The 26132-nt window shown below is 41.3% G+C and overlaps 1 protein-coding gene across 1 annotated transcript in view; it reads left to right on the top strand.

Moving 5' to 3' along the window:
* The window catches only part of LAMA3 (laminin subunit alpha 3), a 158719-nt gene that overhangs the window by 23100 nt on the left and 109487 nt on the right, over positions 1–26132 (top strand). Inside the window, exons 5-15 of the mRNA XM_069957689.1 lie at positions 3280–3450; positions 4358–4455; positions 6815–6930; positions 8394–8512; positions 10842–10932; positions 12393–12524; positions 17441–17509; positions 17862–17999; positions 19175–19309; positions 22218–22352; positions 23569–23706. Of these exons, the coding sequence (XP_069813790.1) occupies positions 3280–3450; positions 4358–4455; positions 6815–6930; positions 8394–8512; positions 10842–10932; positions 12393–12524; positions 17441–17509; positions 17862–17999; positions 19175–19309; positions 22218–22352; positions 23569–23706 (1342 nt within the window). The remainder of the gene's footprint in view (positions 1–3279; positions 3451–4357; positions 4456–6814; positions 6931–8393; positions 8513–10841; positions 10933–12392; positions 12525–17440; positions 17510–17861; positions 18000–19174; positions 19310–22217; positions 22353–23568; positions 23707–26132) is intronic.

Below are 26132 nucleotides of genomic sequence, written 5' to 3' on the forward strand. Positions count from 1 at the left end.
TCAGTTGTCAGATTCAGTTAAACTTTGGTTTGCTAGAGCATCCAAAAATCTAGGCCACGCACATGTGTGCCACCAAATAGGGGTTATGTTGGAACAGGAAACATGTATGAATGATTATTCTGTAGGAATCCAACTAAAAGGAAAATTTTTGGAGTTTGAAGAGTACAGAGATACAGTAGTGGGAGGATGGGTAAAGCTTGAACCATCCGTGTTCAGGTGTAGTGCTTAAGGCAGCTTGGGTTAATCACATCAAGCTTCATTGTCAATAATGTGTTTAAAGATTTAGGACCAAATGGATACTAATTCACCTTGAGGAGAGCACCATAAAGACTTATGGAGACTTACAGGTCATTCATGCTCCACTGGGAATTCTGGGAACAGAAGAAATGCAAAGTTGCTCTCTCACGCCACCTTGATGAGGGGCAGTAACCCTGAAACAGCCGTCTGCAGATAGGTAGTCTTTTCTTTTGGAGAGATTTGTGGCTTGTCTTGTATACCTAGTCATGTTCTAAGACTCCTAGTTGGAATAAAAAGGAAAGCAACCTTTCAAAGTGGTGTGGGAGGGCTACTTGGCATAGCCTTACTCCTTTAAAGTTCTATAAATATTTTTCATATTGTGCTGTGAATGGAATTATAGCAAAGGCCACCTAAAGAAAGGCCCTATTGACCCCATTGAGGAGCCCCCCTCCCTCTGAGGTGTAATACCAGGGACAAGGTTATCGCACAAAAATCCCTTTGTTTTGTTTTCAGATAATAGGATAAATAATAGGTGAAGAAGCAGATGGTGAGCTGAAGAGATTCCTGGAGAAATAAAACATCTGTTCATGTCTTTCTGTTCCAAGTAAAATAAATTGATTTTATGGCACTTTTACGACTTGCCAAAACTTGGAAACCACTCCTATGTGTTGGATAATTATAGAAGGAAATGATTACCTTTCCATCCTTGCCGCTAGATCAGTAATAAAGTAATTTTATTGTAATGGTATGCACTAAGATAAGCATCACGTGTAGGGAGATCAAATGCGAGTTCTGACACTGCTAGTTAAGTTGTACTTGGAGAGGACATGCTGCGTTAGTAAGAATACTAGAGACGTCTGCTGTGAGAAACAGCGCTTCTGCCAAGTGGAGTCTTTTTTAGAGCTTTTTTTTTCCTATCAATGAAACATGCTGCTCAAATACAGTACCATACCTCAAAGAAACTCCAGTTATTGGTAAGGGTTAGGATAACCCAGAACACGCCAGATTCGGTTTCAGGGTGCCTTCACACATAGCGAGTCTGCAGCAGATTTCACGTTGCAAGCTTTGCAGTGAAATCTGTTGCGATACTCAGTAACTTTATAGCCTATGGCCCTGCATTCTCACCGCAGATTTTTATTCCACTATGAGAATGTAGTGACAGCCATGTTTAATTAGCTGCCGGACTGCTAAAACTAATAAACAGCCCATGCTTACCTGCCTGCGCTCCCTTGTCTTCCTCCTGCTTTGGTCTCCGGGTCCCCACTCACTGCACTGTCCCACTACGTGTAAAAGCAACCTCAAGGGATTTTTATTAATTCTGAAATTCTAGATTTATGCACCATCAACAAAGTTCTTAAAGTAATAGTAGTAATTGTGAAGTACATTACACAAAGCCAGTTCCAGAGTTAGGGCCAAAAGTTTTAGCAGTTATATATTTGTGATATCAAGGGCAGTGAAACTTCCAGTCTTATGCATCCTCCATGTATTATCCAATTATTATCTTCATGACTTCTCCCTAGCCCCTCTCCCTCTACATTTGGCACCTGCCAGGGGTGTCCACTATAACTTTAGATATATGGCCCAGTGAGAGAGTTGATAAGAAACGATCTTCTGATACATTCTGTACAAGTCCTCCAACAACCACGTAAACTTGGGTTATAAGAAGAGAATGTCATACTCTCTTACCACAGACCACCATGCCCTTAGTAAGGGCTGTATTACACTGCCCCATCCCTTCCCAATATGTATAAGAAGCCTACTACATGGCTCAGTTATCATTCATTGGCTTCACATTACCTGTTACACAGGGCGATGTGCGGCCAGTGAGCAAGCTTTGTTTTTGCAGGTTAAGCCGATGACACAGGACAATTATTAGCCTGTTCAGCTGATACATGCCCCATGTAATAAGGCCCTAAATGAAGCGTAAAGAACCTTGATAATCTCTTCTATTGGAAAGTCAAAAATAGCAAATCTCAAATCCTACTGTAAATGTAGGACCAGTTATAAAAGATAGCCTACAATCAGCCTACCCCTTTTAATATAACATTTTCCTTCACTGGTAATGGGTCATCCCATTATCCTAGTGGAAGCGGTAATATTTCTGAATTTGAGATTTATTGTACTGCAGATAGGCAGGATTACACATCTGACATTAGCAAACAGGAGAGTGTAAAGCATATATCATGTTTTACTGTGTGGCGGAGGGTGGCTGTGTGGTGACCTCTGATGTGGTGACCTCCTTTACTTTTTATGGATACTGTCCTGCACTGTGTTCCTATTGGTTCTTGGCATGGGTTGAGATGATCCCTGACTTGTCCTCTCTAGTAGTGACTTAACACCGCATAGTGTTTAGTAGTGTTGCTTGAGAGAAACTGTGTCTGGGTCTAGCGTGTCTATGTGCTCTGCTCAACGTCTGGACCACAACTCCTCTGACTGAGGGACCTGGCAGGAGCCAGGACCCAACTTGACTGCTGCAGGGAGCATCCTAGCTTGCGTCCTTCCTCTACAGAATCCAAAGTAGATAGACCCTACACTTTCTCTACCCATGTGACTTCCTTACTACAGCGCATGTAAGGTGTGCTGTGAGTGGGTGAGGAGTGCATGTGAAAGATTCAAAGAGAAAGATGAAAGGAAAGAAGAAGAAAGAACTCTCATTGGTGTACAGATCCATGTGACACACAAAAAAAAAACAATAACCCTTTAGCTTCTATAGCTGTGCAATATCTAGGCATACATACTTGCAATAACGACATCTAGTGGTAAAACTTTGGTACTGCTAAATTACCACTTACACAAATGAGTACAGACTTCTGCAAAGGTGTAACCAATAGCAGCACCCGTGGTGGGACACCACAGCTGTGCTATGCAGCAGACATAGACACGAGTAGTACATAGACACATCGGGTCCTCCAGGTAGCCTCTCACTGCCTAGTAGATGAGGATCTGCAACTGTTAACTTCTTTAATATGGTTTTTAATCATGGATTGTATAAACCAGAATAGGTCTTTAGATTAATACAGTTAATGTTCTTTTAAATTTCAGGTGGTGGTGAGGTTGGTTAGTGGACGGCCGGGGGCTAAGCATTTTATGGACTCTCCTGTACTCAGAGAGTTTACAAAGGCTACAAACATTCGGCTGCGTTTCCTCAGAACAAACACTCTTCTTGGTCATTTGATATCTAAGGCAGAAAACGACCAGACCGTAACACGGAGGGTAAGCACTATTCGTTATATGTATTTTGTATTGTTACCTCTGTATATATTAAGATAAAAAGACTGTAATGTTATTAAAGGAAGTGTATGCCGATTGTCCGGTACATTACACAAACCAGTGCCAGACTTAGGGAAACACAGGTTTTAGCAGTGTTTATTTGTATAGTTTTTAAAACCTCCTAGAAGGTTTTTCAGACTCACAGCCGGTAAGCCACATGCAAACAGAAGGGATATAAGAGTTCAGCACATTTCCCCAAAGTTACTATTAGAGGCCTACTGAAGGGAGTTGTAAACTGTGCTGTAATAAAATGTTATTTTTGGATGCCGCAGACTGTCAGCAGTCCAACAGTATGAATGTATTCAGATCAGTCCTCACTAAATCCCAGTGTTTCATAGAAAATTGGAAGGTCCACTTCAATATGCAACTTCTTTTCTTAGCATCTACCTGTCTATGAATGTTGAGAAAGGTGATAAGTAACTTTAAAGGAGAAGTCTGACCAGGAAGTATATCTTTATGGACAGGGGGTGGCGGGGAATCAAAAAAACAACTTATAGTTACCTGTCCCGGCACCCGTGCAGATCACCGTGTCCTGCTCCTGGATCCCGCCGGTTGTCTTCTGAGCTCCCAGCGGCTACGTATGTATTGCCAGTGGTCCTAGTGTTGGGACCCCTGCTGATCGCTAGAATAAAGGGGAAGAAGTGCTTTGCAGCATGCACTCTGCCCTAATCTCTGCTCTCAGTGGTAATATATTAGTGAACAGAAATATAATGGAATCCGTGGAACTTCTGTCAATCGCATCTACCGGAAGTTCTATAGGGCTCCATTATAATTCAGTCTACTGCTTTTTGAAATATTTTTATTTTTGATATTAGTTTCATATATTAAATAGATTTTTTATTTTTCCCAGTATTACTATAGTATTAAGGATATAAGTATTGGAGGTCGCTGTGTATGCCATGGTCATGCCAACATTTGCAGTGTGCGAAGTTTTGGGAATCAGAACCTGTAAGTAATGCTGAGTATTTTTACTTTACCCTAAACTGAGTTGTTGCTACAATGGCGTTGGACATGTATGTGTATATGTATAGCAAAACCTCTTTTAGAGGACTACCAAAAACTGCTTTGAAAGTGGTTTTCTAGGGGGGGTGACAAGATGGCTATAGTGCAGAATATTCCATGCATTACTGTGCGTTTTTTATATTATAACAATGTTGTTCAGTGAATTTATTTTGACTCTTTTAACATCCAACAATAAAAAAAAGTGTCTTTACCCATCTTACAGTTTTCCCCAGGCTGTCCTTGGGTTTATATTCATAGCAAATCCAGTTTAGCCTGAGCTTGGTCAGTATTTTTAGCCAAAATTTAGAGCTTTTACCCCTTGCTCGTCAGCCACTTTTGGCATTAAGGACCGGGCTGTATTTTTCAAATCTAATCTCTCTCTTTATTTGCTAATAATTTAGTGAAACTTAAACTTATCCAAGTGATTGTCAGAATGTTTTCTCGTAACAAAATGTACTTCATATTAGTAGTAAATTTTGGTAAAAACATTAATCTTTTCTTTGTGAAAAATTCTAATATATCATAACAATTTTTAAAAATAACCAAGACAGTCACACAACACAAATGACATAACAATAACTTACATTCACAATATATCTACTCTATGGGGGAGATTTATGAAGTCCAGCGTTTTTTACGCCGGGCTTACAAATGTCCCCGCAGCTCCCGAGCTCAGGGAATTTATGTAGAGGAGCATTGCCTCTACATAATACCCGAGCTCACTGAGCCCGTCCGTGCAAAAATTTAGAAACCTACACCAGCTCAGAACTGGCGTAGGTTTCAGTATCATTTTTCCACAGAAAAAATGATAAATGAGGTGCACGCAGAAGCCGCGCCCCCTCTGCGTGCAGCCGCACCCCCCATAACGCCCCCTCTCCGCCCCACTGGCCAGGGTGGCGCAGATGGGGCAGATGCAGAAAAAATATTAGCAAAAATGCCCTTTGCAAATATTTTAACGCCCAAAAAAAACATCTGCGCCAAAAAAAGGCATTTTCGCCTTTTCATACATGTCCCCCTATGTCTTTATTATTTGGTCCTTTTACTTTTTAGGATGTTATATGGCTTAGAAGTTCAGCAGCAAATTTCATGTACAGAAAGAGGGCCTGGAATTGGTTACAATAACAGGGGCGTTGATCACGTACAAGTCGTAAAGCCGTGGCAATCATATACACTAACTGGAATGGCAGTTAGGTACACTAACAGGAGTGAAGATCGGGTACAGCAACAGGGGACAGGTGGGACTATAGGTACAGTAATGGGGGATAATGGAGGGGGACAAGGTAGTTTGTTAGGTACATCAACTGGGGAAAAGGATGACTATTAGTTACAGCAACAAGGGACAGGGGCAACGATTAGATACAGGAACAGTGGACGGGACGATCAGGGTAGGAAGGGGTTAATGTGTGTGTGTTTATCCTTACTTTACTGTGATGGCACTGCTGTTGTATCCCAGCTCTGAACTCCTCCCACACACACTTCAAAAAAGATTAGGGCCAAAAGAGTCTTGGCTGCGATTGGTCTGCCTCTAAAGACAGACCAGTGATTGGTCACCAGTCGAGGTGAATGATGATAGGTCCCTGGCTGGTTGACAGGACCTGTCACCACCTAGTGATATCACTCAGGGTTTAACTGTCGCTGCACAATTTCACACAGACAACAGTTTGAATCATTCATGTACATGTATGTGGGGTTGCGTTAACAACCTGCAACCCCAGATGTACATGTATGTGATTCTGTGTTAAGGGCACAGAAAAGGTGCATATCTTTCCATCAAAGTTTTTCTCTGGTGGGTTAACCCCCGGTTTTGACCAAAAATACTGACCAATATACTATGTGTGAATATAGCCTTCAAGGGGTAATTCTTTAACATCCACCCGTGCCAGAAAGTTCCAGAGATTTGTAATTTATTAAAAAATTTCAAGTCTTTCAGTACTTATCAGCTGCTGTATGTCCTGCAGGAAGTGGTGTATTCTCTCCAGTCTGACACATTGATCTCTGCTGCCACCTTTGTCCATTTCAGGAACTTTCCAGAACAGTAGCAAATCCCCTTACAAACCTCTCCTGTCTCCAGACTGAAAGAAATACTACCTTCTGTAGAACATACAGCAGCTGATAAGTACTGGAAGACTTGAGATTTTATTTTTTATGGAAGTAAATTACAAATCTCTGGCACTTTCTGGCACCAGTTTATTTGAAAGAACTTTTTTGTGAAATACCCCTTTAATGTCAAAGTGAAACTGAATCCTTACATTTAAGATACCACATCTAAAACTATGATTAACCCTAAAATCATTTCATTGTGAAGGTATCAGTGTAACTGTCAGCACAACACATGTGGGGAAATATGTGACCGCTGCTGCCCAGGCTATAATCAGAAGCCCTGGCGTCCTGCCAGTATTGACGCTGCCAATCAATGTGAACGTGAGTGCTTCTATGTTATCAGTGTGAACATGAGCTGTGCAGAATAGGAAACAGATTACCTCTAGTATGTGTGTGTGTTGTGAAACAAATAATCTTATTTTCGTACCTCTAGGGGAATTCTAAGAACCCTGTGATTGTACTTTTACTTACAACTTCTCTTCTTCAATAAACTACCTTCTATAGTGAAAAGACTTACATTCACTTCTATTCTAGGTTTTATGTATCTTTAAAATGAATCTATCACCAGAATCATTACAATAACTTTTTTATGGGGAAACGGTTTATATTGAGGGGCACCGATTAATTTAACATTGGCGTCCGTCTGTAAATGTAAAAAACTTATTGCAGCGATTCTAGTGATAGATTCGCTTTAAGGTGATTTCTAATATTATTTCCAAAACTTGGGTATTTATGTCATACTGTACCTTGTTCACACTTGAGAGAAGAGAATATATGTGGATCAGACAGCGACTATTTGAACTGATAGTATCTATTTAGCTCAAAAACAGAACATAGCTGTTTCCACAATAGAGAGAAGGTTCCTCTATGCTGAATACCCCCGTTATTTTTCTTCTATCATAATACAATTAGAAGCATCAACTATGTACGCCCTTAAATCATTCTGGTTTACCTTCTGTTTATGCTGTCTTCATTTAAGGCAGCATAAACCTAGTGACAGATTCCCTTTAAGTGGGCAGAAATGTACATATATAAATAACGGGTTATCCTAACACTTTTCCCACATTATAAATAAATCTGCTCAGAATGAAATAGACAAATCAGAGGTCCAGGGGAAGGTAGGACAGGCCAGGGGCCACATTGGGATCTTTGAGGAAATAAGCCCTGCATCTCCATGCTACAGCAGTCCTATTCTATCCACCAGGAGTAGTAGCACCTCACTGCCAAGCATCATCTCAGACAGGCATCCCCTAAATCCTCCTACAAGCTTACATATCATCTTTGTTTCCCAGTCCAAGTTTATATAATAGATTGAAGAATAAAATATTAACTGCTGAGTTATACAGAATATTTGTTGTTCCATTATTGTTTAACTTTAAGAACAGAAAAGCCTCTCTGGGCCTTGGTAGCTATAAACATGCTGGAGCACAGTTATCAATGTTACATCTAAATTCCATTCCATATATATGCACACAAACTGTTCAGAGGTTACATAGTTTCCTAGTTGGCACAGTCAGTCCCCTCACTCTACCATCTATCAAAGTATAAGAAAATATTGCATTGGTCCTAATGCTTCCTAATGCTTGCCTCACTGCATTTATTATTACTTTGAGGTAATTAACTCTAACTAGCTGTGTATCTCTACCTAAGTATATTGCATCTATTTACATCACCTTTATCTACTTTACTCTAGTTTATTAAGCCCATTTTGATAAATACAATATAAAGTATACTGCAAACAACACTTAAGATCATAAATATATGCTCTGTTTATATCCGAATAGCTTGCAATTGCCACGGACATGCAACCGATTGTTATTATGATAGCGATGTCGACAATCGACAGGCAAGTCTTGACATACATGGAAAGTACAGTGGTGGAGGAGTCTGCATAAACTGCCAGGTACCTGTTCTTACCATACATTTGGCTTTGACTTTGTCTGTGTGTCTTCTAGAACATGTTTATCTGTCTGGTCTGTAATACCTTAAAGAGAAACTATCAGCATGTTTGTGCACACTAACCTGCTGACATCTCCCTGCAGTCATGTACCTCATCTTTCTGGCGCCGGTCTTCTTTCCTTACCATTTTCAATAACTTAATCAACAAACAGAAACATGTAAATTAGCCCAATATGCGCACTGGGGGAACTTCTCGGCCCCCCAGAGCACTTTTCGGCCCACCCACCTCCTCCTTTGGTCACACCTACCTAGTTCCTAGTTTCCTTAGTTCCTTTGGACTAAGGAAAGAAGACCATCGCCAGAAACATGAGGTACACGGCTGCAGGGAGTACAGTTTCCCTTAAACTCCAGCCTAATTCAGTACAGGCAGGTACTTAGAGGGGAGAGGTATAATGGTTTTAATCAATGGCCTCATATTTGTACTTTGTAACAACATATTTCTTCTTGATATTAATTTTAACTAAACACAATCAGAGGAAGAGGGAGATGAGGAAACATCCATATCCGCCACGCATCTTGTATTGTCCTTTTTTTGGGCCAGTTTGGTAATGGCAGTGAAGGAGTTAACACTTCACAGAATCTTGTCAGACACTTGGAAGAGTATCGCCTTCTTTTACCAAAGATCTGATACAAGATACTAAGCAAATTTAAATGACCGGCTATAAATAGCAAATGCATCAAAACAGTATATACAGCTCGGTCCTGTTCGGATGGATATACACTTTAAGGCTATGTTCACACTACGTAACTTTCTGGCCGTAGCACGCTCCGTGATTAAGCGGCCGGAGATTTACGTAGTTTGCGTACAATGGAAAGTATACAATCTACGGCTGCACAGTTCACACTACGTACGAACTTACGCCCGGATCGTATGCGGCGCCGTAAAAAATGAACCAGACCATTGTTTCAGGACGGAAATGCTGTAACTTACGCCCGTAGCGTAACATGCGGTCCCGTACGGAGTGGTGATTTCTTCTTTTTTCAACTTTGTTTTGCCGATCCAAAAGGTTCTGTGGGTGTCCGGGGCTAGGCAAAGATATCCCAGTAAAATACCGCTGTCAGATCGCTATGTACGCCGCTCGGGAAGTGTATGTAGCTTACGGGCGTAAGTTCGCGGACCGTACGTAGCCGGACGCAACTTGCGTAAATTCTGGCCGGAGTTTTACACGTATATGTCCGGCCGCGAAAAATATGCGGCCGGACATATACGTAGTGTGAACATAGCCTAAGGCCGGGTCACAGAACAGCCGGTCTCAGAAAAGATCATCCAGCCAGCAGTACCGGTCAGATGATCTTTAGCGCCGCTGGGTTCTGATGCGGGCACATCTGTGCATGCCCGCATCAGAACTCCCCACAACACCCTATGGAGCGAGCGGCCGAAGCCGCACGCTCAATAGTGGCACTGAGAGGGTTTTCTGCGGCCGCTTTTCAGTTAATAGCGACCGCAGAAAACTGACATGTTAGTTTTCTACAGCGCTGCTAGGGATCCTGGCCGAAGTATATACCATGTGTATACCCTTGTAACAACGACCGTGATTTCTGCAGAGCCTACATAGTGTGAATGTAGCCCAACAATGATAAACGTTTCCTTCATCTTGCCTACTGTATATTTGCACGTTTCTAGACCTCCATGCCGTGCATGTGTCTGTGTGGGTGGCTGGATCGTGTGGTTATTATTTGTTTCCTGGAGCTAGAATTACTAGTATTCTAATTAGATTGCCTTCCTGGTTTACTACCAAGAGAAGAGGTATAGAGCCAGCATGCCTATTAGAATTAATAGTATATAGATGAACTATTAGATGGAGATTGGGCTCTGTATGTGCCTGACTGTCATATAACATAAAGTGTGATGTATAGATATTTTACTGACGTGCTCCCTGTCTCTGCAATACATATAAATAATAAGGCAGACTGTGTCATGTAATGTCTTGTCTAGTGAGTGAGTCAGTAGTTGAGAAAGCTCGACTCTCTGAAGTAGTTACTTAGGTAATGTGTCTATATCAAGGCTGTATTTACTGTACAATTTGTGATGATGGATAGGATGGATTACAAAGGAATGGCGTGACCTAGCTTGTCTTCGCTTAGGAAATATTCATGAAATCTAGCAGTGCAGTATATGATATAATATATAATATAGATTTACTCCTATTGTTCGGCTTCATTTCCTTCATACAAGGAAAATATTTAATAGAAATGGCTTTTAGTATTGCAGTTACAAGTCGCTAAGGCTAGGATAATAAAATCTTTTTTTGTGTGTGTTTTCTCACTTACAGCACAACACAGCAGGTATAAATTGTGAGAAATGTGCTGTAGGATATTTTAGACCTTATGGGGTCCTAAAAGAAGTTTCTCATGGCTGCATACGTAAGTTTTTATAAATGTCTCCTTTCTTAGCATTAATTATTTATCTAGAAGATGTTGCTATATTATGTATCAGGAGTCATTTTAGTAGATGTCTTTACTTTTGCAACATGTATTTGTGTGGGAGAAAATAAAGTCCAGCACCTTGAATGGAGTAAAAACTACACAGCTTTCTTTCTTTCACACGGGGTAAGGTTATGTTCACACTACGGAAATCCATGTGGAGGCTTCAAGCGGATTCTGCCTCATATTATGTCAATTCTTTGGGCAGACGCCAGAATTTGCAGGTGAATATCATTGAGTCTTCGAGACGGGAGGATGCAGCAGAATCCACTTGAAGTCTCCACGCGGATTGTGTAGTATGAACATACCTTTATACAGAGGAACAAGTAAAAGCACTGCTTGACGTGTTTTGGCGGCGCTTGCTTTGCTCACAACCTCTAGTGATAAATGGTAACAGCTTCTGTTTATGAAACATAACATGCAAATAGTGGTTGCATGACACATTAAAACAATGACATACACATGTTAAAAACAAATTGGAAGTCAGTATGCAGAAACGTATTCAAGCCACAAAGTATAAGTCGGTGATTAGTTTTTTTGTCTGTTCTTCTGTGTTACCCCATGTGAAATAAAGAAAGTCATGAAGTTTTACTCCTTTCAAGGTGCCGTACTTTGCTTTCTCTAATGTTGATCCCTTTCCCAGCTTTTCCATGCAGTTTTGAGAGCATATGATATGTATTTGCGTGGGTATATCTAGCCATTACAATATTACTCACACCCATCCTCACTCATAGATATCTTTAAAGCGACTCTGTACCCACAATCTGACCCCCCCAAATCACTTGCACCTTCGGATAGCTGCTTTTAATCCAAGATCTGTCCTGCGGTCCGTTTGGCAGGTGATGCAGTTATTGTCCTAAAAAGCAACTTTTAAACTTGCAGCCCTGTGCCAAATGGCTGTGGCCTAGAGTATCTGTGCCCTAACTTTGCACCACTCCTCTGTCCCTCTTCCCCACCCTCTTCATCATTAGGAATGCCACTGAAATATTTTCTCCATGCTTAACATTGCACAGGTGGCCTAACGATCCATCCCATGTACAGTATTCACACAGGTGGAAAATAGGAGACAATCTGCCTGGAGCATTCCTAATGATGAGGAGGGTGGGGAGGAGGGACGGAGAGGCTGTGCCAGCCTAATGCATACACAGTCTAGGCCACACCCATTGGGCACAGGGCTGCCAGTTTAAAAGTTATTTTTTAGGACAATAACTGCATCACCTGCCAAACAGACCCCAGGACAGATCTTGGATTAAAAGCAGCTATCTGAAGGTACAAGTGGTTTGGGGGGGGGGGGTCAGATTGTGGGTACAGAGTCGCTTTAAGTGTAGCATAGCTATGAAACCTTTGTTAACATGAAGATTGCCTCCACATTAAATTAATTCTTAATATTCCTGACCAAGCCTGCAGCTGTAACCCTGAACACTCAGATGGATGTGAGGAAGGGTCAGGAAGATGTTACTGCAAGCCTAACTTTAGTGGAAACAGCTGTGAGAAGTGTGCAGAAGGCTACTACGGGTACCCAGTCTGTCTGAGTAAGTACCGTAATGAAAAACTGCCTTCCTGTCTATTTTTTTTTTTATTCATTAGATTACAATGCAAGTATATGCAGTACAATGTAAAGAGTATAATAAAACACAAAAACATTTAAACACAAAATGAACTAAATGTTAGACTGGTGGCATTGATTCCTTCATTTATTTTTGGGGGACCAATAAAAACTGGAAAACCCATGTGCTATGTGAGTTCTATATGTACACAGAAAAATTGAGGGGCACAATTCAAGGTCTCTACTGGCAAGGAGTACAGAGCACTGCTGTAAGATTTTTTGGGTTTGTATTTGCTTTGGCACTATAGCAGCGTGCCCTTAATTTCATTTTAGTTGGAGGTGATGACATTAAACAGGGGCTCTATGGTTGAAGCTACCTGGGCTTTGTAGGAAGAGGGGACATAATTTAGGTGTCAAGGGGTCGGAGGGGGAGAAATAAAAATACTTACAGTTGCTGCTGATGGAACCATCTCTTACCAGACAAGTATCTTCAACAACTCCAGCCATCTCTCTGTCCTTCTACTCCCATGCCCCAGCTAATGGCAGCCTCTTAAGTCTGAACTCCTTCCCTTTTCCCTTCTCCTGTTCATTGCCACAGTAGGGAGGGAGATTGCCCAGCTTTGTAAGTAATGGTAGGTGTTGGTGTTCTTAATGAGTCTTTGTCTGACTTACAGCACATTTACACTGAAGGACTTAAATTTTTGACCACTAATAAATAATCATTGGTTTTGAACAACATAAGAGCCCACCTTACCAAGTCCTCACATGTTGTCTAAACGTTTCTGTACATGCACTGACACAAGGAAAACTACCAGCCCAGTTCCATAATGCCATGCCCTTGTGTAAATAAAGTTTTTATGTTAACCATGTTTAGTAAGATTTTTTGTGTTGTTTGTTGTAATTTTCCATTCTATCATCTATATTTTAAAAATCCTGAAATCTTGCAGTTTTCATTCTTACCACTAGGCCTAATATTAAGTGGAGACTTCCTATTTTACCTGTGATGATAAGGAGGAAACATGGAAATAGCAGAAGGGGACAATGGTATACAGACAAGACAATAGATGTCCACAGTTCAGCCACCCTGTGATCACAGAACATGCCCAGAAACCTTTCACATTCCTATTAATGGAACAGCTGCTGTCTATTGTTGTATATGTCCATTGGGCTTGCTGTAATAGCAAAGAGCCTATGCTTACCCCTTCACGCTCCCCCAACATTTTTTTTTGCTGTGTTTCCAGTGTCCTCCACTAGTTCCAGCCGGCGCCACTTCTGAGATGAACTTGTCTCGGGAGTGACAGCCTGCTCCACCAATCACTGACTGAGATGGGAAGTGCCGCAACCAGTGAATAAAAAACCTAAGGGTAGCTTCACACACACACCGTATTGCAGTGGATTTTCTGCTGCGGATTCGCAGCAGGTCCGCAGCAGATTTGACCTAAATAACTGAACACAGTATCAAATCTGCACCATCAAATCTGCTGCGGATCTGCTGCAGATCTGGTGTGTGTGAAGGCACCCTAATGTTAGAAAATAGAAACCAATTAGGCTAGGTTCACACTGCGTTTTTGCAATGAGTTTTTTTCATCCGCATTTGTGTGCATCCGTTGATACGTTTTTCCATTGACTTCCATTGTAAAAAAAAAAACGGATCAAAACGGATCCGTGTTTTTTTTTTGACAGACACAAAAATGTAGCTGACACTACTTATGTGTCCGTTAAAAAAACTGATCCGTTTTGATCCGTTTTTTTTTTAAAAATGGATCAAAACGGATGCACACAAATGCATCTGCATTTTTCATCGGTTTTTCATCTGATTTTTGCAAAAACGGATGAACAAACCTATTGCAAAAAAGCAGTGTGAACCTAGCTTTACAAAACATAAAAATTGTGTTCCAGTATCTGGCTCTAGTCAGTCAATAAGAGTGTATAATAAATATGAGAAGCCATCATGTGTAGCTGTAGTAGTAGAACTAAGTGTTCTTCGCAGTTTCTTACCCTGGTGACTAAATACATGGTAAAGTGATGCCTTGATCACCAGTGCAGGCCCATTCTCAGCATTTCTCTACTGCAGATTGGTTGCTATGACTAAAGGCCCTATTCCATGTATTCGGCTGATATCGGCCGCTAAGAACGATAATCATCCCGTGGAATAGAGTGCAACGATCAGCCGACATCGTTCATGTCGGCTGATCGTTGCAGTCGCTTGTTTTTCATCATGTTGAAAAACAAGCGACTGATATAGCAGCGATCAGCTGCCGTCGCTCCGTTGAATAGGAGCATTGGCAGCAGACGCTGCTATATCCTATGGGCTGTCCGGAGGATCAGCGATCACCCGGGCAGCTCCCCGCCGCCCCCTCCCGCACTCACCCGCTCGCTGCTGCCGCGTTGAATAGCGGCAGCAGCGAGCGGGGAACGACCCGTGTAATAGGCCCTTAACCATTATGGAGGCAGCGAAGTCCTCTTGAAAAAGAAAACTTTTAGTCCAAGATAAAGTAGGATTCAGAGACAGCTGCCGATGCACCTTTAAGTTACGTGTGACCATACAAGAACAAGCCACTACCCACTGTACAAACCTTTGAAGTAAAAAGCTTCATACTGGTTGAATATAATGGAACAAGTTATGTTTACACAGATTTTTTTCCCCACAAAAAGCAATGAATTAAAATACAAAGGGTCCTATGTCTGTACAAGAAGCAAACACTCAGAGAGTAAATAATTACACGGAAATAAAGTACATGAACATTTCAAATTTCTGTGAAGTTGTATTTCTTTGGAGGAGGAAAACCAGTTTATACCACTAGACCTGTCAAGTGCAGCGGCATTAATAGAATGTGCTCAAAAATTCAGTTCACCTGAATCACTCCACTTGTTGGGTTCAGTCTGCAGACTCCTTTGTATGATAAGGAGATATATAAAGCTACTCCGTGGGAATTTTTTTTTTATCTCATGACATACCATGCACATAAATGTCAGACACCGCCATTTTCTTGTGTAAATAGAGAAAACAAATGAAAAAAAAAATATTAATAAAAACAACTGAAAATTGCACTTTGTTAAGACAGCTGTTTAGGAGAATGTGGGGGTCAGGGCTTAAACAGGTATTTTGGCACCCTATTCAAACAAGAAAAGAAATGATATACACATAGGCCATCGGCCATTCTGTGACCCGGCAACAACGTCCGTGAATAATACATAACTTAGGTTGTGTAAACATGGCCATATACTGTGTACAAGGGTAAGTACCCCTATTACATATACAAAAACATGATAGAGATGTCCTCCGGCTTCAAAATTTCTTAAAATCCCAAAAAAATCTTTACCCCCTATTACATAAGAAGGAGCACCCAATAGTTGGGTTGGTTCCCCAGGAGGTACCTCGGCCCTTCCAGTGGCAAGGTAGATACTTTGGTAGCTAGATTCCACCAGTAGATAGGCAGGTGGTGCCATTAGGCAGGTAGCCCCCCCCCCCCCAGTAGGTTGGTCTTTTTGACAAGTAAGTAGGTTGCCCCAGTTGCTAAATAGGCCCCCATTAGAAAGATAGGTCCTACCAGTAGGTAAGTAAGCTCCCTAAGTAGATAGGTCAGTCCCTCAGTAGATAGGTAGCCCCCCCTATAATTTTACAGATAGCCAAAGCTGTGTCTATAAATGATCATCTGCATTATTTTTTGTTAACCAATGTAATAAATCAGCTTGCTAAGTACCGGGGAAACGGCTTTCCTTTAATCTAGAGTTTGCATTATGACATGTTTCTTGTGACTGCTGCCCAGGAGCGCTTAATGAAACCAGAACTCGATGTAAATATTGATAATGAAAAGCTGTGTTTGATATCAGGGAGGAATAGAAAGGCAACATGAAACTGCATGAATCATTCTCCGAATATAACCTCTGGCTACATTAATGAAAAAAAAAATATATTAGGATAGTTAGGCTGAACAGCAAGATTGCTTATCAAGATTTCCTGCACGGCTAATGTTTCATTGTATGGCAATATAAAAAGTAGAGACTGTGTATCACTGATAAATCAGAGCTTAAAGGGGTTTAACAGAAAGTAATAATAGGTGTGTTCATATAGTTTTAAGCATACCTGTCAGCTGCTGAGGGAAATTTGGGTTGCTGTTGAAACACCTTAAGGCTGGGTTCACACACAGTATATTTCAGGCAGTATTTGGTCCTCATGTCAGGTCCTCATAGCAACCAAAACCAGGAGTGGATTAAAAACACAGAAAGGCTCTGTTCACACAATGTTGAAATTGAGTGGATGGCCGTCACATAACGGTAAATAACTGCCATTATTTCAATATAACAGCCGTTGTTTTAAGATAACAGCAAATATTTGCCATTAAATGACGGCCATCCACTCAATTACAACATTGTGTGAACATAGCCTTTCTGTGTTTTCAATCCACTCCTGGTTTTGGTTGCATTGAGGACCTGACATGAGGACCAAATACTGCCTGAAATATACTGTGTGTGAACCCAGCCTAAGTGTCAATGAGTTCCATGAATGAGTCCTATTCTTCTCATTAGGGCTTGTGCAAGAAACTCGCCAACGCTTAGGACGCTTCCATAGAAGCCCAAAATTCAGTCAGCAGCTGCATCTGCGACATAAATGTTAAAATAATTCTGCAGTCGTGCAGTTTTCATTCTTACCACTATGCCTAAAACTAAGCTGAGTCTTCTCATTCTGTTTGTGATGATAAACAGGAGGCTTAGCATTGCCATTCATGTCAATAGTACAGGTCCTGTCCATTGTTGCCTATGTTCATGGGGCTTGCTAAATTATACTTATAAATACTGTTCAAAAATCAGGCAAGATGGGGATTTGCCTCTTTCCATTTACTCTAGATACCACTGTTCTTGGAACTGGTGATGGTTCTGATGGTTTATTTTTTGATTTAGGAATTCCCTTTTATCCTGTTCCTACCCGCTCACCTGTTCCTGTGAAACCAACAGCTGGAAATATAAAGGGTAAGATGTTAACCTTCCCAGTGTCTCAGTGTCTTTAGAATACAACGGCTTTAAGTTACAGGAAAATACATTGGCTACAGTAGCGTAAAGTAGCTTGCCAGGATTGTGCTGATGATGTGACTGATAAACTACTCACAGAATCATCACCATTGTCGAGTCAGGCTTATCCCACACATTTACAATGCTGTACCCAGGGGATGACAAATTGGGCAATTGCCTGGTGCCCCATTACCTAGGGAGTCCCCTAACTTAAGAACCCTATGAGTGTAATTGTTGCATTTAATAGGAGCTGTAGGTCAGTGGTCGGTTGGTTCTTTAAGTACAGTATACTTTATGTTATTCTTTCTTATAGGATGCAGTTGTACAGGAGCTGGAGCACTAAGTCAGAATTGTGACACACTGACTGGACAGTGTCCCTGTCGTGTAGGATACCGAGGAACAGCTTGTGATACATGTGCTCCTGGATACTTCCATTATCCGTTCTGTCAAAGTAAGTCTAACCATAGAGAAATGCACATGAATGCACAGTATCATACATATAACATACAGTCTCACCACTGATGTCAGAAACAGTAGAGATTCCAGGTATGTGCATGCAGGGAATAAATAGAAATAAAGGTGAGAAAAGGATCTGACACAAGGCCAATGGGCTAGATGGGTGATACCGAAGTGGCGACAAGCATAAGTGTGCTGTGTATCTGAACCTCAGGCTTAGCCATCCGGAAAAGATATAGTGACTTCTCCAGGTTAATATTCAGACAGAAACACCTTTATAGCTTTGTGCAGTGCAGCTATGCAGTGTCCTCTGCAGTTCTGTACTACTGCATTATTACCATTTAGTGTGCAGCAGTGTTGTGGTCCATAAGGTCTGATATTCCAGAAGGATTCTTACCTAGAAGCATTGCAATTCATTGTCCTTTGCATGTGGCTCTAATATGTTTATTTGCATGAGCCTCCGCCCCAATTAAAAGAATATAAAATTCTTGAAAACAAGCTTCACCCTTCTTTAGTCTTCCATTGTCAGGATCTCAAATAATAAAGACATTATCACAGTATAAAAAGTAGAATTTTGATTTCCAGCTCTGATAGGATTTGATTTATAGCCGGGTGCAAGGTGTGAGTCAAGCGGTAGTTTCATGTGAGCGGCGGCCATGGAATCCTCACATATCGTATTGTTCAAAGGTTATCTAACTTCCCTCTTTATGGTCTTGTACTGTGGCCTGTTTCTGGGCGTGAATCCCCATGCTGGTTACTCAACAACATTTGGTTTGTAGCTAACTAAATTGAGAACAGAAATAAAACATATATCTTCAATATATTATAATATACCTATTACCTATATATCCACTAGTATCACTATAACATACAAAGAGACTGCTTTAGTCCAACAGCAGAGGGTGTGATGTATTGTATGACGGATGTATTATGAGGGTGTGATGTATTGTATGACGGATGTATTTTAAGGGTGTGATGTATTATACGACTGGCATGTTTTCCTTTCTGTTCTTCCAGTTTCATAGTGATGGATTTATGATATAGCAGAATGGGCATAGTTATAGCATGGAATTTCTTTATTGTTGATATTGTAATTCATTTCCTGTCAGTGCCCTAGAAATAATTTATGGTTTATTCAATGTATAAAGACTATTTCCTATGATTGTTTAGTGTGTGATTGCAATCCTGCTGGGACGCTCCCTGAGGTATGCAGTTCTACAGGAAGGTGCCTGTGTAAGCTTAGAGTCGAGGGAGCACGATGTGACCAGTGCCGGCCAGGCTACCACTCATTTCCGAGCTGTAAAGGTTAGTTATAGCCTAATGATTTATAGCTATTCTATTCAGAACACACACACACACACATATATATATATATATATATATATATATATATATATATATATATATATCAGCTGACTGAGGTGGTGAGGTGGCCAGCAGACACTAAACCTCCTTATTATAAGGCTGAGCACCATACATCTTGTAGCGGCCATGCCTAGTACTGCAGCTCAGTCCCACTCACATCAGTGGCATTAAGCTTCAATACCAGACACAGCTCCTACTAAATGTACAGAGTGCTGTCACCCCATAACTCAGCTAATCTCTAAAGGGGGATATGGGAATTGTATCCACCGATGTTGATATTCATGACTTATCCTTTTGGTAAGCTATCAATTCCAAACCCCTGAACAGCTCCCTTAAACTCTGTACCCACTATCTGACCCCCCCAAACCACTTGTACCTTCGGATAGCTGCTTTCAATCCAAGATCTGTCCTGGGGTCCGTTCAGGGCAGGGGATGCAGTTATTCTCCTAATAACAACTTTTAATCCTACAGCGCTGTGTCTAACGGCCGGGGCTTACATTTGTATATGCATTAGGCTGGCACCACCTCTCCGTCCTTCCTCCCCACCCTCCTCATCATTAGGAATGATCCAGGAACATTTACTGCCGTTTGAGCTTTGCACAGGTGTCTTAACGATCCAGCCCATGTTCATTATGCACACAGGTGGGGAATAGGAAGCAATCTGCCTTGATCATTCCTAATGATGAGGAGGGTGGGGAGGAAGGACAGAGAACGTGTGCCGGCCTAATGCATATGCAAATGTAAGGGTCCATTTACACAGAAAGATTATCTGACAGATTATCTGCCAAAGATCTGAAGCCAAAGCCAGGAACAGACTTTAAACAGAGATCAGGTCATAAAGGAAAGACTGAGATTTCTCCTCTTTTCAAATCCATTCCTGGTTTTGGCTTCAAATCTCTGGCAGATAATCTGTCAGATAATCTTTCTGTGTAAATGGACCCTTATGCTACGTTTACACGGAACGATTATCGGGCGAATTTTCGCAATAACGATCGAATTAGAACGATAATCGTACGTGTAAACGCGGCGAATGACCGATAAATCGTTCATTTTGATCTTTAAACATGTTCGTAAATCGTCGTTCGCCAAAAATTCGCAGATCGTTCCGTGTAAACAGTCGTTCACTGATTTTACCTATGTGTGACATAGGCTTAAGTGATCGCAAAACGATCACATAACGAATTTTCTGTACGATATATCGTTCCATCTAAACGCTGATCAATATAAAAAAAAAATTGTTACTTCGAAATCATTAATCGTAAGATCGGGCGAATTATCGCTCCGTGTAAACGTAGCAGTATGCTACGTTTACATGAAGCTATAATTCGCCCAATCGATCATTTAACGATTTTGTAGCAACGATTTGGTTTTCATAATGATCAGCGTTTAGACGAATAAGTCATTAGAAAATTCGTAAGAAAATTCGTAAGAAAAATCGTCATTGCGATCGTTTTTAAGATCGTTTAAGCCCATCTTTTATATAGGGTGAATCTTTGAAAGACTGTTTACACGAAGCGATCTGCGAATTTTTAGCAAACGACGAACGATGATTTAAGAACATGTTAAAAGATCAAAATAAACGATTTTTCACTCATCGCTTGATCGTTTGCTGTGTTTACATGGAACGATTATCGCTCAATGCGATCGTTTTTGCGAAAATTCGACCAATAATCGTTCCGTGTAAACGCAGCATAAGCCCCGTCCGTTAGACACAGTGCTGCAGGATTAAAAGTTGTTTTTAGGACAATAACTGCATCACCTGCCGAACGGACCCCAGGACAGATCTTGGATTAAAAGCAGCTATCCGAAGGTACAAGTGGTTTGGGAGAGACAGATTGTGGGTAAAGAGTCGCTTTAAGCAGACCTATCAGTAGCTATAGGGGGTAATAATACCGCTCATGACTCAGTAGGGCTTCTCATTTGGATTCCTGGCAAACTTTTTAAATTTCCATAGCCCTTTCCAGGACAGAGATAATGTAAATAAGGTTCTAGTGCCCAGTTGGTGATTGCTAGCATGGCAAGAGCCCAGTTTTAGCCAGGCCATCTCTTCTTATTTAAGACTGCTGTCAATCAAAGAGGTAAGAGAAGATGGGCTGACCCCCCTCCCCCCTCATTACATATTATCATAAAGGCTTATATCTCATGCTACAAATGACTATGGAGAACAAAAATTACTGTGTGCCCTGAATCTTGATGAAAAGTTCTGTCTAGCAATGGTCTTACTTTACCCCTAGATAGATGCTGACGGGTCCTTTTTAAAGTGTTAAAACTTCAGAAATATGATAAAGAAATGTTAAAAGTTTTGAACGGTTGGGGTCCAATCACTAAAATGAGCAGGGAGAAGGGCCAAGCTAAGTGCTTCTCTCCCCATAGACATACTGCAGCAAGGATAGAGATGGGGAGAGAAATGCTTAGCTGAGCACCTCTCCTGGCTGGTCCTAGCCAGACTCTGACCAATCAGCATAAAGCATAGTAACACCTTAAGGTACTATAACTCTGTACTCCTATGGAATATCACAGATAACTAGAGATGAGCGAACCTGGAGCATGCTCGAGTCGATCCGAACCCGATCGTTCTGCATTTGATTAGCGGTGGCTGCTGAAGTTGGATAAAGCCCTAAGGCTATGTTGAAAACATGGATATAGTCATTGGCTGTATCCATGTTTTCCAGACAACCTTAGAGCTTTATCCAAGTTCTGCAGCCCCCCGCTAATCAAATGCCGAACGATCGGGTTCGGATCGACTCGAACCCAAACCCGGTTCGCTCATCTCTACAGATAACATATTGCAGTGCCTTGAGTTGTTCTACCATCTGCAGTGTTTCATGTATATTTCTTTTTACCCTAGAATGTGACTGCGATATGAATGGTGCCACAGACCCCTCATGTGGACTTAAGGGAGAATGTCTTTGTCGCCATAACTTTGCTGGACATACATGTGATGAATGTGCTCCAAATTTTTTCAACTATCCCATCTGTGAGGGTATGTATAATAATATGGGAGGCCCAGTTATACTGCATCATGTGATAACAGTAAATATGGAACCAGTACCACAGCACATTGAGATAATTAAATATATGATGCCCTTTGATGCTCGACATTAATGTGTCGCTGTATCAATCCAATAACTTTCTACTTTAAGGCTGGGTTCACACTATGTATATTTGAGGCTGTATTTGTGAGGCTGTATAGCAACCAAAACCAGGAGTGGATTGAAAACACAGAAAGGCTCTGTTCACATAATGTTGTAATTGAGTGGATGGCCATCATTTAATGGCAAATATTTGCTGTTATTTTAAAACAACGGCTGTGGTATTGAAATAATGGCCGTTATTTACTGTTATATGGCGGCCATCCACTCAATTTCAACATTGTGTGAACAGAGCCTTTCTGTGTTTTCAATCCACTCCTGGTTTTGGTTGCTATGAGGACCTGACATGAGGACCAAATACAGCCTCAAATATACATAGTGTGAACCCAGTAAAGGAGTATTCCAACGTCAGGTAAAAATTATGCAGAAGCATTTAGCATTCCTTACCTGTATGCCCCAAATCTAAAACTACCAAAACTCCATTTGTTTTGTGGGTTTGTAGTCCTTTCCCTTACTATGTACTTTTTGGTGGACCACCTGATCAGTATTACAACTCCCAGAATGCACTTCCTTTTCTAGGCGCTTTATCACAGTCCTTCCTACTCCCCTCCCACAGCACTCCTGCTAGTTCTTTGAGCAGCTGCTGTATTCATTCCCTGTCTGCTCCTCTGCCTGTAGCCCATAACAGCATTCTATAACCTCCCCTCATTCTTCCCTAGATGTCCAACAATACAACTGTCTTTTTTGGACCATTGCAACTTAAAATTATTTTCAATATACAAAGCCACTGACTTACCTTTTCACTGGTAAAACTCCTGTATTACTGAATCTTTTTCTCATTTTGGGATGACATTATGGGGGTTTCAGAAACACTTACTAGTTTTCCATAGAGTTTTGGTCTCAATAACATACAATGAATGCCCTGGAAGCAATTAATATTGTAATTAAGAGGTCACTGTACAGTTGTGCCTATTCAAGTTAGTGCCCCTATTATTTGATTTATGTCTGTAATTTACACACTTAGGATAAAACACTAGGAGCCTCCCTCCAGTATTTTTCTATTATATGAATATTTTTCATACTATATACTTTATTATTATTATACAGCTTGTCAGTGTTCTCCTCAAGGCTCCTATCAGAGCACATGTGATCCCAGCACTGGACAATGTGAGTGCCGACCAGGGGTAACTGGGCAGAGGTGTGACAGGTGTTCATCTGGATTGGATAACTACCCATATTGTCAAGGTATGTTATTTTTGTTTTTGTAGAGATGAGGCAATAGACATTACACAAGCCAGGAAAGAAAGGGTTATAGGATTTCTACATTTGATGTAATCTTTTATTTGTGCAGCTGGCCAAACAGACTGTAGTATGAAGAGAATCGGGCACTTGGCTTTTATGCACAGTGTCTGACACTAAAGCAGTGCACATCTATGATCTGGATACACTGCACAGGCCATGCATATGGCCATGTTCCATTTATTCATCTGGACTCTGTGTCCCTGGCGGAGAAGTTGGGTGTTTCAATAGAATATGGGTCATCAACTCCTATATGTACAGCCCCCTTGGGTGCTTCACCTTTTAAGTTGTTCTCCCCCTAGCAATGCCTATGAAAGTATTCCATGAATATTTTTCAGGTTTGTAAAAAAAAATCTGGGATTTTTTTTTAGCACCTTCTATATGAAGTTATGAGGCTTAAAGTGACACTGTCACCCCCTTTGTTCATTTTGACATCTCTACACAGGTGTAAAGGGTAAATTTAGTGTTTTTCATACCTTATTTCATATCATATGTCATGGTGCTTGTTCAAGTAAAAAGTGTCCTTTTATCATCTGCAGATTGTATTAAGTGGGCGTGGCCTCGCGGCACTAGCGCCACATAACCCCGCCCACAACGGCACAATTGGCCCGCCCCCTCGCCGGCCATTGGAACAGGCTGGCCGAAAGGTCTAGACTCCACCCCCTTTACGTTGGACAACCAATGGGCGTCAAGGGGGCGGGGCCAACCGTGCCGTTGTGGGCGGGGTTATGTGGCGCTAGACCCACGAGGCCACGCCCACTTAATACAATCTGCAGTTGATAAAAGGACACTTTTTACTTGAACAAGCACCATGACGTATGATATGAAATAAGATATGAAAAACACTAAATTTACCCTTTACACCTGTGTAGAAATGTCAGAATGCACTAAGGGGGTGACAGTGTCACTTTAAAGAGATTCAGTGATATTTCAAGCACATGTACAAGCACCGTATTATGGCTCCTTACATGTCGGCTATATGCACAGCATATAAATGACTGGACCCCAATAGTCATCCTACTGTGGTCCTTGTTGTAAAGGAATCCTCTACATCTTCTCCGTACAGTCATATGAAACCATTGGATTATATAAAGAATAGTTATATAGCGGGATTCTTAGGAGTTGTTGGTTCTTGATTGATTCGGTGATAGAGACTATTTAGTAGTCTGCGGCTGTGAGAGTTATAGTTTTGTAACATTTGGAAAGCCACCAGTTAGCAACCACAGTTCTAAACCATGAAGTGATTATATATCTTTTTCCTTTGTCCAGCGTTGTACGATTCCCTAAAACAAACAACCATGTTCTGGGTAATTTACTTTCATAGACCTTATAACTTATTTTATAGAAGAGGCCCATTGGCATGTTTCCCCTGGTGGTTCAGACATCTGGGCTCCCATCCAGTGCGCTTACTATCCAGCTATTTGATTCTCTTGTTCCCAAGTATTATTAAGAAGATGCGAGTGTGTGACATTTTATTCAGCTTTGAGGTGCAGTCCCAGGGGAAACAACCAAGAGACAAAGACCTTTTGTGAGCTCAGCGTTGGCTGCTTGTTTTATAAGACACAGATCTGTAGAGATTGTTAATCCAGTCTACAATATTAGGAGCGTGCTGTAAACCATCATGGAAGGCCCGTTTGTTAAAACTGACCAGATGAGCTTGGATTGATTCCACTGATCTGTAGACCTTATTGTAAATTATATTCTATAAATGCAAATAGGTGTTTACCAGTGTATGTCAGTTGTTTTATGAGGGGTACCCTTTAATATCTTGTATCAAACGTCAATAAGTGTTGGATAAGCAAAGCAGCTCTCCGACACCATCTTTTGGAGGTAGATTTCCCTTCAGGTCAGTGCTTCATTCTAATTAGAATCCTTAAAACATGACTGGGTGATTTAGCAAAGCCAGAACACTTTCCAGACCCCCCCCCCCCCCGCCCCCGCAACTCTCTGCGGCCCCTCCTGCACTTACCTGCTCGCTACCACTGCGTGTAATAGCGGTGGCAGTGAACTGGGAAAGAGGAGCAGCGCTGACAGCGCTCGTTTGCTCCTCAACTTGCCCCATGTAATAGGGGCTTAAAGGAGAAGTCCAGAGAAAAATTTTATTAAAGTATTATATTGCCCCCCAAAAGTTATACAAATATCACCAATATACACTTATAATGGGAAAAACTTATAAAGTGCTTTTTTCCCTGCACTTACTACTGCATCAAGGCTTCACTTCCTGGATAAAATGGTGATGTCACTTCCTGGATAAAATGGTGATGTCACGACCTGACTCCCAGAGCTGTGCGGGCTGTGGCTGCTGGAGAGGATGATGGCAGAGGGACACTGAGGGACACAGGGCACTGGAGGGACACTGAGCATCCCTCTGC

The sequence above is a fragment of the Dendropsophus ebraccatus genome, chromosome 2 (assembly GCF_027789765.1).
Source record: "Dendropsophus ebraccatus isolate aDenEbr1 chromosome 2, aDenEbr1.pat, whole genome shotgun sequence".
NCBI classification, from domain to species: Eukaryota; Metazoa; Chordata; class Amphibia; order Anura; family Hylidae; genus Dendropsophus; species Dendropsophus ebraccatus.